The 14,684-nt window shown below is 39.3% G+C and overlaps 1 protein-coding gene across 14 annotated transcripts in view; it reads left to right on the forward strand.

Moving 5' to 3' along the window:
• SRRM1 (serine and arginine repetitive matrix 1) overlaps positions 1-14,436 on the forward strand; it is a 31,462-nt gene extending 17,026 nt beyond the window's left edge. For 5 of the 14 annotated variants that reach the window (XM_044237445.1, XM_044237447.1, XM_044237454.1 and 2 more), the window contains exons 11-18: positions 357-443; positions 2,360-2,504; positions 2,897-2,938; positions 7,035-7,145; positions 9,485-9,949; positions 10,521-10,716; positions 12,640-12,858; positions 13,357-14,436. In XM_044237445.1, the coding sequence (XP_044093380.1) occupies positions 357-443; positions 2,360-2,504; positions 2,897-2,938; positions 7,035-7,145; positions 9,485-9,949; positions 10,521-10,716; positions 12,640-12,858; positions 13,357-13,461 (1,370 nt within the window). In that variant the 3' untranslated portion in view covers positions 13,462-14,436. The remainder of the gene's footprint in view (positions 1-356; positions 444-2,359; positions 2,505-2,896; positions 2,939-7,034; positions 7,146-9,484; positions 9,950-10,520; positions 10,717-12,639; positions 12,859-13,356) is intronic. The other 9 variants (XM_044237449.1, XM_044237452.1, XM_044237458.1 and 6 more) reach the window with 3 other exon arrangements.
• The last annotated feature ends 248 nt before the right edge of the window (positions 14,437-14,684 follow it).

Genomic DNA, 14,684 nt, shown 5'->3' on the forward strand with positions numbered 1-14,684 from the left:
ATTAACTGCTTTTTGTTTAGTTACTTAATTTATCTGACCCTCACTTCTTTCATCTGAAATGCAGGTAACAGTACCATCCTTTAGGTTTATGATGATTATCTGAAATATATTAAAGTCCATAGAGCTTAGCTTGACCTATAGTAAATAAATTTTGATTACATTTGGTGAACATAGTCTAAAATCAGCGTTTAAATTGGCATTCTAAAGGTTTTTTGTAAGAAAAAAAAATTATCTATACAGTTGTATTGCTTGACCCAATGAGATAGAGGTGTAAGAGACCATTTTCCAATTCAAGTATGTTACATTTTCTGTATGCGTAACTAAAGAAACACTTTCTAAATGCATCCATCTTTCAGAAGAAGATAAAGGTGGCAAAATGGCTGCGGCAGATTCTGTGCAGCAGAGACGTCAATACAGACGACAGAACCAGCAGTCTTCATCTGGTACGGATATGGATTCAGCTGTTTTCTATCTGTATATCCTCATGAAAAATACTCCAGATACAAATCTTCATCCTTGTAGTGAGCACACTTGGGAGAAATATGTGTCTATATAGAAATCTTTTCAAGGGGAGGAAGTATTTTGGTTTTTGGTTTTAAGTTCTTTCTTAAAACTTAATTTTCTTTTAAATTGTTGTAAACAGTAGATCTTTACAGTACAATAGTAAATGTACAGGGGTATGAAATTTGGAAAAGTATATTCTTTTATCATTCCCTAGTCTTACTCCTGAAAGCTTTTCTTCAGAATTTTTCTGTGCCACGTATAATCTATTGTTTAAAAGGGAAAGAAAAAACAAACCCCAAAAAACCTGTATAAGCTCAGACTTTGTTGCCTCCCTTTTTAACTTTCTATATCTAGATATTTTACCCTGTTCTTAGATCTGGTTTTTTTTGTTTTTTTAAGATTTTATTTTTTTATTTGACAGACATCACAAGTTGGAGGGGGTGGGTAGGAGGGGGTATGGAGCAGGCTCCCCATCAAGCAGAGAGCTGGATGCAGGGCTCGATCCCAGGGTCCTGGGATCATGACCCTAGCCAAAGGCAGAGACTTCAGCCCACTGAAGCACTCAGGTGCCCCAGATCATCTAATTTTTTTTAATAGCTAAAACTTTTTATTGTAATAATTAATATACTGTAATTTATTGAGCCAGTCACCTACTTGGACATTAGGTTGTTTCTAGGTTTCCTGTACTTTATATCTGTAAAATACTAAACAGTATTTATTTTTTAGTTAATAATAATATTACTAGCTTTGGGTATTTGTGACCAAGGCTAGGTGTGCTGCCTTTGCTTTCCATTTGCAATATAGAGACCAAAGCACCCCACAGCAAAATCAGGTCCATTAAAAGCTCTTTAAACATGAAGTTAATCATGGGTTTAAAAATGCATATAGGTCTTGGATAGTTTTGGTACTTGGGACTTTATTTCCTCCTTTTTTTTTTTTTTTTTTTTTTTTTAAAGAGAGAGGTGGAGAGAGAGAGAAAGCATGGCGGAGGGGATAGAGAGAGAGAATCTTGTCCCAGTGCAGAGCTAAACACAGGGCTGGATCTCAACACCCTGAGATAATGGCCTGAGCGGAAGTCAGGAGTTGGATGCTTAACCAACTAAGACACACAGGTGCCCTGGGACTTCGTTTTAAATTTAAGTTTTGGTATTTGGAAACAGTTATTATTTTAAGTTAAGGAGACCAGGTGCAAGCAGTCGAAGTTTTTCATTTTGCATTTCCTACCAGGCCTGTAGGAAAGGCTTGTCACTTTTTTTTGTATGTGGTAAATGCTAGGGATGTGAGAAGTATTCAGATTCTAGTGGAACTTTCAGTAGTTTTGAAAGTGCTTTGAGTAACAAGCATCAAATACTTGCTTGAGGTATTTTTTGAGCTTAGTTTTTTAGAAAATCACTAGATCTTTTTTTTTTTTTTCTTTAAGATTTTATTTATTTATTTGACAGAGATCACAAATAGAAATAGAGGCAGGCAGAGAGAGGGGGAAGCAGGCTCCCTGGTGAGCAGAGAGCCCAATGTGGGGCTCAATCCCAGGACCCTGGGATCATGACCTAAGCCAAAAGCAGAGGCTTAACCCACTAAGCCACTCAGGCACCCCAGAAAATCACTAGCGTCTTCAGGGACACTTGTATCCTATTGGAGTGTGCCTTAGGAATGATTTATATAACTTAATTATATAAATGTTTGGCTTTTAAGTCATTGACCGTATATCGATGATAACTTTTTTCAGAACTGATGGCTTGCATAAGCGAGCTTTACTTGGTAATTTGGACACTCCCATCTGCTTAGAGTCAGAAAATGTGGGCACACGCTTTAAAGCACAGATATAATGTAATTTTTGTTTATTGTATAATTATAGATTCTGGCTCCTCTTCTTCCTCAGAAGATGAGCGACCCAAGAGGTCCCATGTGAAGAATGGTGAGGTAGGCAGGCGGCGGAGACATTCCCCTTCCCGGAGTGCCTCTCCATCACCTCGAAAGCGCCAGAAGGAGACTTCCCCTCGGTAATGTCTTTTCTTTCAGTAGTCTTCACTGGTGGTCTGTGGTTGTGATGAAACTTCTCTAACTTAAGGGATGGGCTACAGGCTTATTTTAAAAAATTGTTAATTCCTTCATTTCAAGGACTCATAGAAGGAGATGGCCAGATTTGGGGGGCTTGGGGACATTTTCTTTGCTTTATTTGGTGGTTATCACTATTAGTGAGATCTTGGTAAGTTTTGTACCACCATGTCCTGTGTCTGCATGACTAGATAAGTGAAACCATAGCATTAACTTGTGAACCATCTTTGAACATTTAAAAAAAAAATACGTCGCAATTAGTGATGCTTAACTCCATTGAAGTAAATAATTTGGTGAATGGAATTTCTTGACCTTTGTTTTTCTCCACTGCTCTCAGGATGCAAATGGGAAAGCGATGGCAATCGCCAGTGACTAAAAGGTTGGTTAGCCACTACTTTGTACATGAGGCCAAGTTTAGTGACATGATTTGCTATTTAGGTAACCTGTTTGCATCTCTATGTATACAGTGGGGATGGCTGTGAAGAAGTTCCCCAGTTGTTTTAATTGATTTTATTTCTTTGCACTTCAAATTAACGATAGCACTTGTACACGGTGTTCATTTTACAATACCATTTGAACTTAGATTTTTGTAGTTATAGTACCTGGATATTTTCTAAGAGATAGGATCATAATAACTCCTTAGACTTAGTGGGGAGGGCCTTTGTGGTGGCGTTCAGAAAAGCAAGAAAAACTTGGTAAAGACTTTAAAAAGATTAAAGATGAACATGAGTCTCTGGCCCTGTTCATTGTTCTCTACAGTAGGAAGGTAGGTTGCATATCTTCATTGAACCTTTTGATTAAGGTGTTGTCTGTGACTGTAAAACTGTAACACTTGAGAGCTTAATCATAAGTAGAAATCTCAAATTCAGGCCTATCTCATAAGTGAGAAAACAGGCTCAGAAGTAGTGAAATGAGTTTCTTAGGGTATAAAGTAACAAAGTCTGATCTTAGACCTGTGTTGTTGACATTATGCCATTATACTGTCTTCATTAGTCTTCTGCTTTTGGGGGGTCTTGGCAGCTAACTATCTGAGTATCTTTCTTGAAGCTATCACATTGTCCTCTTTATAGCTCACTTTTTGAAGCTGTGTTGGTCGTCTCACTAATAAGAGTTCTCTTGAAAAGATTCTTTGGACTAGTCAGCATTGTGATGGAGCAAAATTGTGTATTTGTTTTGTGGAGTATTTGACAATAAAAAATAAAAACCTTTAAAAAGTAAACTTAGATTCCAAGGGATTCTGTTTCCAATATAATTATCCCTGACTTCTGTAAAATTGCTGGTACAGCAGCTAAAAAGTTGTTTTACAAAATCAGGTTAGTGGTAAGATTCCTTCCTCCTCCCGTAATCTCCCCTTATGAAACTACCTTTTCATTGGAAAGTGATTTATGAACACTGAAATCAATACTGATGTTCACTACCCTGCTGTAGGGTGTTCATATTCTTTAAATAAAAAGGCCTCTAGTTTTATTGATGTTAGAAATTGCTGTCAGGTGTCTAGGATTTGATGGAGAAAGAATTATTTGGAACTGTGCTTCAGTATTTATTGTGTTTTTAAATGGGGACATAACAGCCTGGTTTGGATTACTTCATATATAAACTTTAAACTTTGAACAAACTTTGAAACCTTTGTCTTTGGGTATCGAACACTTCTCAACTTAAAGGATAAAAGGGTTTATTGATCAAAAAGGGAAGTTATCTCAAAAAATTAAAAAGGTAGTTGTCACATCTGCAGCCTCTTGTCTTCATTCCCAGCAGGGCTAGTGAAGTGGTGGTTCAGAGGTTGCTGCAGCAAGCTGGCTCCTTCTTTTTTTTTTTTTTTAAGCTGGCTCCTTCTGATAGAACTTGCTTTTCTCCGTATTCGAGGGCTGGGTCACATACTGATGCGTACTGAAACTGGCTCTCACAAAATTTGAGAGGGAACTTCACTACTGAACGCTTTCTATACAGTTGAAAGCTTTAGCTTGGCATGTTTCAGAGTAATAGAAACATGAAGCAGATAAGCAGATGAAAAACATTAAGCATTCAACATTTTGAATAATACAGTGAACAAACTTAGAAATACGTTGAACCTGGGCTTTATGTCACCTTTTTTTTTTTTTTCTTAAAGCACATACGGAAAAATTGAAGTAGATTGATCTGAAAGAAATTGGGTTTTTGTTGTTGTTGTTGTTGTTTAACCCTTGAAATGTGTACCTTCTCAGCTTAGGTAGAAATTCTGTAGCTTTTTAGATCATGGAGCCATGTGGTGTCAAGACTCCCATTTTAAGTAATTATTAGATTTTTTCTAGCAGTTCCTTAAGTTACTGCAAGTCTGGTTATGGGTTGCATAATCTTTTTGGTATTTTCTCACATAGAAACAGGACATTGAAGGTCATCACTAGAAGGGACCTTCTGGCTATTCTCAGCCTTCCCTTGTTACCAGTGAAGATGAGGCACAAAATAAATACCTCAGGTTATTAGTCTGTCATACAACAGGTACCAGTCTGAGTCCAGTGTTTGTAGTGGAAATTTCTTTTTTTTTTTTTTAAAGATTTTATTTATTTATTTGACAGACAGAGATCACAGGTAGGCAGAGAGGCAGGCAGATAGAGAGGAAGGGAAGCAGGCCCCCTGCTGAGCAGAGAGCCCGATGTGGGACTCGATCCCAGGACCCTGAGATCATGACCTGAGCCGAAGGCAGCGGCTCAACCCACTGAGCCACCCAGGCACCCTGTAGTGGAAATTTCTGATGAGATTTTATAAACTGAAATTGGGAGAATGCTTTTAAAAAGAAGCCACTGGGGCGCCTGGGTGGCTCAGTGAGTTAAGCCGCTGCCTTCGGCTCAGGTCATGATCTCAGGGTCCTGGGATCGAGTCCCGCATCGGGCTCTCTGCTCAGCAGGGAGCCTGCTTCCATCTCTCTCTCTCTCTCTCTCTCTCTCTCTCTCTCTCTCTCTGCCTGCCTCTCTGTCTACTTGTGATCTCTCTCTATCAAATAAATAAATAAAATATTTAAAAAAAAATAAAAAGAAGCCACTAATCCACAGTAATAGCCTCTTAACATGATTGTATTTACTGATAACATGGGGAGTTCTGCATTGTATCACTTCATCATCTTAGTTTGCACGTATAAACTTTCTTCTTAAATCAGAACGCAAATGTCTTTTCCTATTTAAAATCTTGAATCAATACTGTGGTTATCCGGTCTTTCTGGGTCCTATAATTCTCAGATTAACCCTGCTAGTAAAATGGCTTCTCCTTTACTGTATTTTCTTATAGTTAGTAATTCTGTCTACACTTCGTCCAAAGCTTATCTGTCTTCATAGATTGCCTCTTATAGTTTATTTTTAAATCTGTTCCAAGTGAAGTCTTAGTCTTCACAAGGCGTAAGCAAATTGGAATTGAAAAGTAATGAAAATAAAGTAATTATTAAATTTAATAATGAATTTCAGAATTTGTTCTGTTAGTAACAGCTCTCCTTAGTTTTCAAGAGGGAATCAAGACTAGTAAACTTGAGAAAATACTTCCAGGTTCATAGGAAGCCTCAATCAAGCTGGTCAAGAAATTAAAAACTATATAGTATGTGATTATTTTGTATTTGCGAATTTAGCCAAAATGTGGCAGACTGGCTGGGTGTGTATTTTAATATATGTCTTGGGAGACTGCTGTGAGTTAATCCAGTTGATACAGTTGGATTTTTCATGTGTTTATTTGTGTTGGTTAAGTGTGTAACAAAGCTTAGAATTAGGGTTTTATATAATTATCTGTGTTTCTACCATATTGTTTCCAGTAAAAGCTTTAGTGCTCAACTTCTAATCCTTTGTTTTTGGGATAGTGTTTGTAGTTAGTAGTAAGCAACTTTTGAATAGTGGAAATACATTTTTAAGAATTGAGAACTTGGAAGAGTGACACCCAGATTTGGGGCCTTAAGCCACTGGTGACTATTAAAATTTTACATTTCTGAATTGGAACATGGAAGTTTTTCTGGGTTTTAAAACAGTTGTTCCTAATAAGGAATCAAAATCACCTGGAGAGCCTTTTCAGCATACATCAGCTAGATCATCATCTGGACCTGGTGGACAAACTCACATAAGCTTCCTAGGTAATTGTGATGTGCATTCCAATTAAAAAACAATGTCACAGGGCAGTGTTTTCAAACTTTTTTTGCCCTGTGTCATGTTGGGAATTTCTGTATCATGACCTAGACTCTACATATTTATATACTGAAACAAACATTTTAGAAAACAAAATTTACCGTTCCCACAAGTTAAAATGCTCAGATTCTCTAAAATGCTGGTTCTTAGCCAGAGTCTTGACTGATGGTCTTGACCAGGTGTCTTGAAAAACATCGCACTGAGAAGTAGAGTAGTTGGTTGCACTTTGGGTTAATGAAGGTGGAAACTGTGTCATCTGGATCACTTAATCATCATGCTAATGAGAACTCCAAATCACCTGTAATTTTTTTTTTTTTTTTCCTTTTCCTTTTGGTGATTTAGTGGTAGACGGAGGAGGAGTCCCTCCCCACCACCCGCCAGAAGGCGACGTTCTCCTTCTCCTGCCCCTCCTCCTCGTAGGCGCAGGTCTCCCACGCCGCCACCACGACGAAGGTATTTTATTAGATATGTTAGTTGGAGCTAATTGAAGCAACTTTCTTTATATCAAAATATATTACCAGCACGGCATTGCTCAGCCATTTACGGAACATCACATATTATGTGATTCTGTTAATATGAAAAGTCCAAAACACCCAGATCTATAGAGATAAAAGTAGATCTGTGGTGTCTGGGAGTGGGGGTATTATAATGGTTACAGCTAAATATACCTAAAACCATTGAAATGTACCTTTTAAAATTTATGGTATGTGAATCACATGTCAGCAAGGATGTAAATTAAAAGGGAAAGTCACTCTGTTTAGTGATCATAAAGGGAAAAATAACTAACTTTACAGTGGCGAATGCCAGCAGATCCTTAACTAGGGAATTGGTTAACAGGCAGTGGTACATACTGGCATTATATAATTCCCGAATACCTTTTTTGGTATCCATATCAGTCATACAGAATCTCAGTCTGATTTATTAGGAAATACCAGACAAACCTAAATTGACAGTTATTCTACAAGGTAACTAATGAGTACTTTTTAAACATGGCAGCCCAGGTGGGGGCTCAGTCAGTTGGGAATCTGTCTTCATCTCAGGTCATGATTCCATGCTCCTGGGATTGAGCCCCACATTGGGCTCCTGGTCTGCTTCTCCCTCTGCCGTCCTCCTGACTGTGTTTATGCACCGTTTCTCTCTGAAATAAACCTTTTTTTTTTTTTTTTAAGTTTTTTTATTCATTTATTTGACGGAGAGAGATCACAAGCAGGCAGAGCAGCAGGCAGAGAGAGAGGGGGGAAGCAGGCTCCCTGCTGAGCAGAGAGCCCGATGCCGGGCTCAATCCTAGGACCCTGAGATCATGACCTGAGCTGAAGGCAGAGGCTTAACCCACTGAGCCACCCAGGCGCCCCTCTGTGAAATAAGTCAGATAGATAGATAGATAGATTTAATTAAAAAGTAGCAATCATGAAAGACAAAGGAATAGTCACACATTGGCAGGAACTAAGGACACGTGATAATTATGATGTAGAATTCTCATTTTTGGAACCTGAACAAAAAAGAGACAGTGGGAAACCAGGATTGTATTTAGTTAATACTAAGTGCTATGGCTAATTTCATAGTTTTGATCATTTTTGTTACGGCTCTTGAAGCTGTTAAGTGGCAAATCTATTTTTGTAGCTCTACTATAAATCAAAAGTGATTTTAAAATAAAAGGTAAGGGAAAAGGTTTGTAAGGACATTGCTCAAATACAGAACGGAGCAGTATTGAGTGCCTGTATATGCAGAGTAAAGTGCTATAGGTGTTTTGTGTACTTAATCTAGTGCTTGAGATGATCTTGCTCAGTAGGTGGTATTCCCATTTTTCAGGTGAGGAAATGGAGGTGCACACTGCCATGTGTCCAAAGCTTATTGTAAAGCTGACCCTATGCAAGAAAACATTCTGAGCTTAAGGTCTGAACATTTCAGAAGCAAATAAGACAGTTGAAATGGAATGTCATATTTGGGTGGAATTTCTAAGAGGCACGTTAAGATTATATGGGACTTAAGCATTAAGCGGAAGGCCAGGTTGGACTTCCACAGGGATGCTTTCTACCTAGTAGGTAGACTTCCACTGAAAAGTGGTTTCTTTGAGACATAGAACCCAAGTCTCCTTGGGAGGGTGGGGTGGGTGTAGAGGTATCTTTTAAAACATGTGCAAGTGAACTCTTCCCAAGTCCAAATGTCAGCTCAAGAGAGCACCACGTAGGAGAGCTTTTTTTTTTTAAAGATTTTATTTATTTGAGAGAGCAAGCATGAGTGGGGGTGGGGTGGGGGCAAGAAGCAGACTCCCCACTGAGCAAGGAGCACCACATGGGGCATGATCCCAGGACCCTGAGATCATGACTTGAAGCAGAGGCGGAATGCTTAACTGACTGAGCCACACAGGTGCCCCCAGGAGAGCTCTTAAAGCACAGACTTCCTAAGTTGCCCATAGTAGAATCCTGCTATTGTGGGTACCTAGCTCTTACATAATGAGGGGTGTTTATGCAGGTTTCTCTTCTCAAAAAAATACCCCATTAAATTGGCTCCATATAGATTATGTCCAATGACTTGACAAACTTGAATTCATTCTGGAAACTTCAGATTTTCTCCATTAAGTAGAATGTCCTGTTTTCTAGTCATCTAGGATAAATAAATCCACGAAGTGATTTCTTTTTCTTAAATGAGGATAATGGCAAAGCATTTCCAGTTAAAAATGTACTGTCTTTACCTGGTGCCTAACTACAGTTTTGCCTTAACATCTGGCCATTTTCTGTGTAGTCTGTTACTTACTCTTTGGACCTTTCAGCTTAATGGTGTCTGTTTCCTAGGACTCCTTCTCCACCACCCCGCCGGCGCTCACCTTCTCCAAGAAGATACTCTCCTCCAATACAGAGGAGATATTCTCCTTCCCCGCCTCCAAAGAGAAGAACAGCTTCTCCCCCTCCCCCTCCTAAACGAAGGGCATCACCATCTCCACCACCAAAGCGTCGGGTCTCCCATTCTCCACCTCCCAAACAAAGAAGCTCCCCAGTCACCAAGAGACGTTCGCCTTCATTATCATCAAAGCATAGGAAAGGGTCTTCCCCGAGCCGGTCTGCGCGTGAGCCCCGGTCACCACAACCAAACAAAAGGCATTCGCCCTCACCACGGCCTCGAGCTCCTCAAACTTCCTCAAGCCCTCCACCTGTTCGAAGAGGAGCGTCGTCATCACCCCAAAGAAGGCAGTCCCCTTCTCCAAGTACTAGGCCCATTAGGAGAGTCTCCAGGACTCCGGAACCCAAAAAGACAAAAAAGTAAAAATATTTTATGCTTTCTTGGCTAGGAACACTAACTTGCATAGCTCTTTATGTTGGGAAGCTATTTTCCCCCTTAGACTGAGAAGTTACAGAAAAGAATAAGCTGGGAATACAGGCTTTTAAGGCAGTGTAAAGGTACTATTCACAGATCCATTTTCTGTTTTCAGAATAGTTCCTTGCGACACAGACTAAATGCCATAAGACTTTATACCTGATTCTTAGGGGTATCAAGTTTATTGGGGGATGTGCTTCCAAAATTGAACTCTGAAGTAATGCATAGAGCATTTCTTGCATGTCTGTGGAAGACGGATAAAAACCGTCAAGTACAAGGAACTGGCATTACTAATTTCATATAGGAAGAAGCATTAACAGAATGAATAGAGGATTATGGAGCTTAAACTTCTCCAGATTTGGTTGATACAAATTTGATGTGTGTGTGTTTGTAGCATCAATTAAGTGGTAAAATATTTAAGGTGACCTGTTATTATAATGGTGGTTGGTTATTTTCTCTTAGGAAAGACCTTTGCTCTTAGATACTAAATGTTTTGTTCTTCCCTTCTGTTTCTAGGGCTGCCTCACCAAGCCCTCAGTCTGTAAGGAGGGTCTCGTCCTCCCGATCTGTCTCAGGATCTCCTGAGCCAGCAGCTAAAAAGCCCCCAGCACCTCAGTCTCCTGTCCAGTCCCAGTCCCCCTCAACCAACTGGTCACCAGCGGTACCGGTCAAAAAGGCTAAAAGCCCAACACCAAGCCCATCTCCAGCAAGGGTAGGTGTTTGCCCTGTTTTGGACACACTTTATAATTTTATGTGGTCACTTGGAAGCAAAGACAACCTTTTTGCTTTTTTGTGGCTCAGAGCAGCAGCATTTTCTGTAGTTCAGTTGGCCTTCAGTGAAGCATGAAATTAAGGGGGTGGTGGTTGCACCACCTTCATATCCTAGCCACCCGCCAATTGACATTATGTCTAATACTGTGAAATTCTGTAATCGTGGTGGTTAAAATTGGCCTATATAGAAAATCTGGAATAACAGAAAAGAAAAAGTTAACTCGTGATTTTTTTTATCAGGGGGAAAAATAGCTTAGTATTTTCTGTCGTTTGCTATAGTGTTTGACACATTTGGGGATTCTTTAATATCTTAAAATAAAACTTTCAAAATTAAATTGTGTATTAGTACAATTCCATTTTTATAAAGGAAAACACAACGAAGCAGGCACCACATGTTAACAGTGGTTGTATGTTAGAAGAGGAAAGGATGAATAATCTTAATTTTTCTTTATGTATAGTTCCCTTTTTCCCCCCAAAGCAGAAATACATTATTTTTGTGGTAAATGAACCTTGCAATCTGAAATACTAGCTGAAGTGGAAAGCTTGGTATTGTCCTGTGTAGTCTTATCTCTGGCAAGCTGCATAAGTAAGAATAACCCTTGTTTTTTTTTTTAACTTTGTAAGTTTGAATGTCATTGGGATTTTAAAAGTATTCGAGTTTAAACTGCATTTTCCCCTCTTTGAGTCATTAATCTGATCTTGAACAAGTTGATTTTATAAAGTTAGTTGTTAGAGGTCCATCTCATCAGTAGGTTTGCCTGAATTATTTTACAAACAGAGCAAAAAGATGGAGGAATTTTAAGTGACTGCTTAGAAATGTGAAATTTGAGGATTACTGATGGGATTCACTTGTCACAGAACTTGCCTTTTGCATAGTTTTGCTATGAACAGTGGGGACCTTGAACAGCCTGGAGCAGGGCCATGTAGATGTGGAGGTTTTTTGGGGAATACCGCACAGCACTGTAAATGTGTTTTCTCCTCCTTATACTTAGTGACATTTTCTTTTTTTTAGCTCGCCTTATTGTAGGAATATGTGTAACATCCAGTATCTGTGTTCTTTGACTATTTATGTTACCCATAAGGCTTCTGGTCTACATAGGCTGTTAGTAGTTAATTTTGGGGAGAGTCAGAAGTTCTATGCAGATTTTCAACTGCATGGGGAGTTCGTGCCTCTAAGCCCTATGTTGTTCAAGGGTCAGCTGTATACATTAAGGAGCAGACTCCATTCTAGAGCTAGAAGATAGAAGAAGTCCTATAGTGGCTGGAGATGGGGCATTCGCATGGGCATGTGTTGAGAATAATAGCTGTACTTACTGAAAGCCTGCATCGCGTTACCCTAGTATTGTGGGCGGTTTACAGATAGACCCATTTAATTCTCACCACAACTTTATCGGAGATTGCTGTACCCATTTTATTTAGGTTTACAGAAGGGACTCAGAAGAAGTCTTGTCTGGGTTCACATGGTGAAATGGGTTCAGGAGCCAGAATTCACCTCTGACTTTTCTTGGTTTTGCACGTGCTGTTTTCCTTACGTTCGGAGGTGGCTCCGGATCCTGGCCACTTGACTGGCAGCTTGTGGTTGGGAAATGTGTCTTCATGTGCACTTAGTTGGGGAAAATCGTAAAGAATCCATTCCTTCAAGGTCCATTCTCATTTCAGATCTGTGAAGAGCATCTTTGCTTGAAGTGTGGTTTTCACCTCAGCGTGCGTTCTTGGCAGAGATTGCCTTTGGGCCTTTTCTCCCCCTGAAGCCTTAGGGAAATCCTGAAATTTGTCCATTTAGTTATTTCTTGAGGAAATAAAACGTGTAGTTGTACAGTATTTTAATCTGATTAGTTTTATTGCGATTTTTCTGGATTTCTAGAACTCAGACCCAGAAGGAGGTGGGAAGAAGAAGAAGAAAAAGAAGGACAAGAAACACAAAAAGGATAAGAAGCACAAGAAACACAAAAAACACAAGAAGGAAAAGGCCGTGGCGGCAGCTGCAGCAGCAGCAGCAGCAGCTGTCACCCCTGCGGCCCCCACTGCCCCCACGACCACATCAGCACAGGAGGAACCGGAGGCAGAGCCCGAGCCTAAGAAGGTATGTGTGCCTTGTACTTCTTACAGTTCACTAAGTCCTTTGATGTTGAGGAGGAGCTAAAGATTTTTTTTACAATAATGGCTGCTCGGTTGTTAGTTAGCTCTCTGCTGATCTATTGTCATTCTTGATGATCTGCCAAGAACGGGAATTTGCCAAGACTAAGGAGAAGAATACTAATGGCTGCCAAAAGCTTAATGTAGCTTTTTAAAAATAATTTGTTTGGGATACAATTAACGTGCCATTCACCTATTGAAAGTAATGTGATTCAGGGGTGCCTGGCTGGCTCGGTAGAGCACACAGCTCTTGATCTCAGGGTTGTGAGTTCGAGTCCCACATTGGGTGCAGAGATTACTTAAATTTGAAAGAAAGTATGTGATTGAGGGGGTTTTAGTGTATTCATAGAGTTATGCAGCCACTGTCATGATGTGGTCCTGCCCTGCAACCTACACCTCTTTGCCAGTGTCTCGGGACTCACAAGTGTGACCCCTCTGGTTTTAGGAGACCGAAAGCGAGCCTGAAGACAACCTCGACGACTTAGAAAAGCACCTGCGTGAAAAGGCGCTGAGATCGATGCGGAAGGCTCAAGTGTCCCCACAGTCTTAGGCGGGAATATGTGTCACGATGTACATTTTATTTGGTTTGTACGCAATTCAATTTCAAAATTGCTAAAATGTGTTTGAGCTTTAGACTATAACATTTGTTGTAATAATTGCTAGGTTGAAGTTCACCATGTAAAAAAAAAAAAGGGCATGGATTTACATTGCAAAAGGTGTCCACAGTGTATTAGTGACATTCTTTCATTGACAGCTGACATAAATTCATTTATAGTGAAATATTTTAAGCCAAAAAAAAAATCCCCTTTTTAAAAAAGGGGGTTTCAATATTGTTGGCATTCTTATGGTTTCTTTTTAAAGGCCTTGGCTATTCCCAGAGGTTTTCCTTTCTTTTCATTTTTTTCTTTATTTTTTTCTCATTTGAGTCTTAGCACCCATTTAAGTTATGATGCTTCCAACCTTGTATGGTTTGCAAGCTTGCCCAGAAATAAGACCACTGTTGAACTACCACAAAAGTATAAATGAATATTTTAATGCCACAATCTTTCCTGTTGCCTGTGGAGTCTCTGCTGAAAGGAATCAGGATTTGAACTCTAGGATGAGACAGAAAATGAAAGCATGTTGTTTGCCAGGACACTGTGGGTTTATATTGATGTGTAACAAGTTGATTTGGAACACTGGAATTTCATTCTATTCTGTTGTGGTTTTTTTTTTTTTTTTTTTTTTTTTGTAAAGGCAATTAACTAGTCCCAGGAAGGATCCTTCAGTTATATAAAAGTTTGTTTTATGAAATGTCATGGCTCCATTCATAATTTTGTCTTGTTCTTCCAATTGGTATATACAACTTTCAGAGCTCTCGTATTTGGAAGGCTGGAAGGGCCCAGACTTTGAAATAGTGTCTTGTTTTCACTGTTTTTGTTTTATTTTTTGTTTTTGGTTTTTTGTTGTTTTTTGTTTTTTTTTTTTTAAACTAAAGCTATATAAAGCTTGTGGATTAAACAGAATAAATTTCTAAATTTAAAAACGTTGGCCACTCACTTTACTCAACCGTCTCAATACTGCAGGAACCCACCTTTTTTTTTTTTTTTAAACCTTATGGTTAAGCCTGTGTTTTTATCCCCATGGCACTTTTTTGGCACAGTGAGGGTTGGACAAGGGAAATAAAAGGTGGTGAAATTACTCTACCATCTTTATTTTAATAACGTATGTGACAAGTGCTATGAAGGGAGAGTGTATGGTACATTTGGAGCATACATGATAGGGCAAAGTTAA

This window comes from Neovison vison, chromosome 2, assembly GCF_020171115.1.
Source record: "Neovison vison isolate M4711 chromosome 2, ASM_NN_V1, whole genome shotgun sequence".
Classification (NCBI taxonomy): Eukaryota; Metazoa; Chordata; class Mammalia; order Carnivora; family Mustelidae; genus Neogale; species Neogale vison.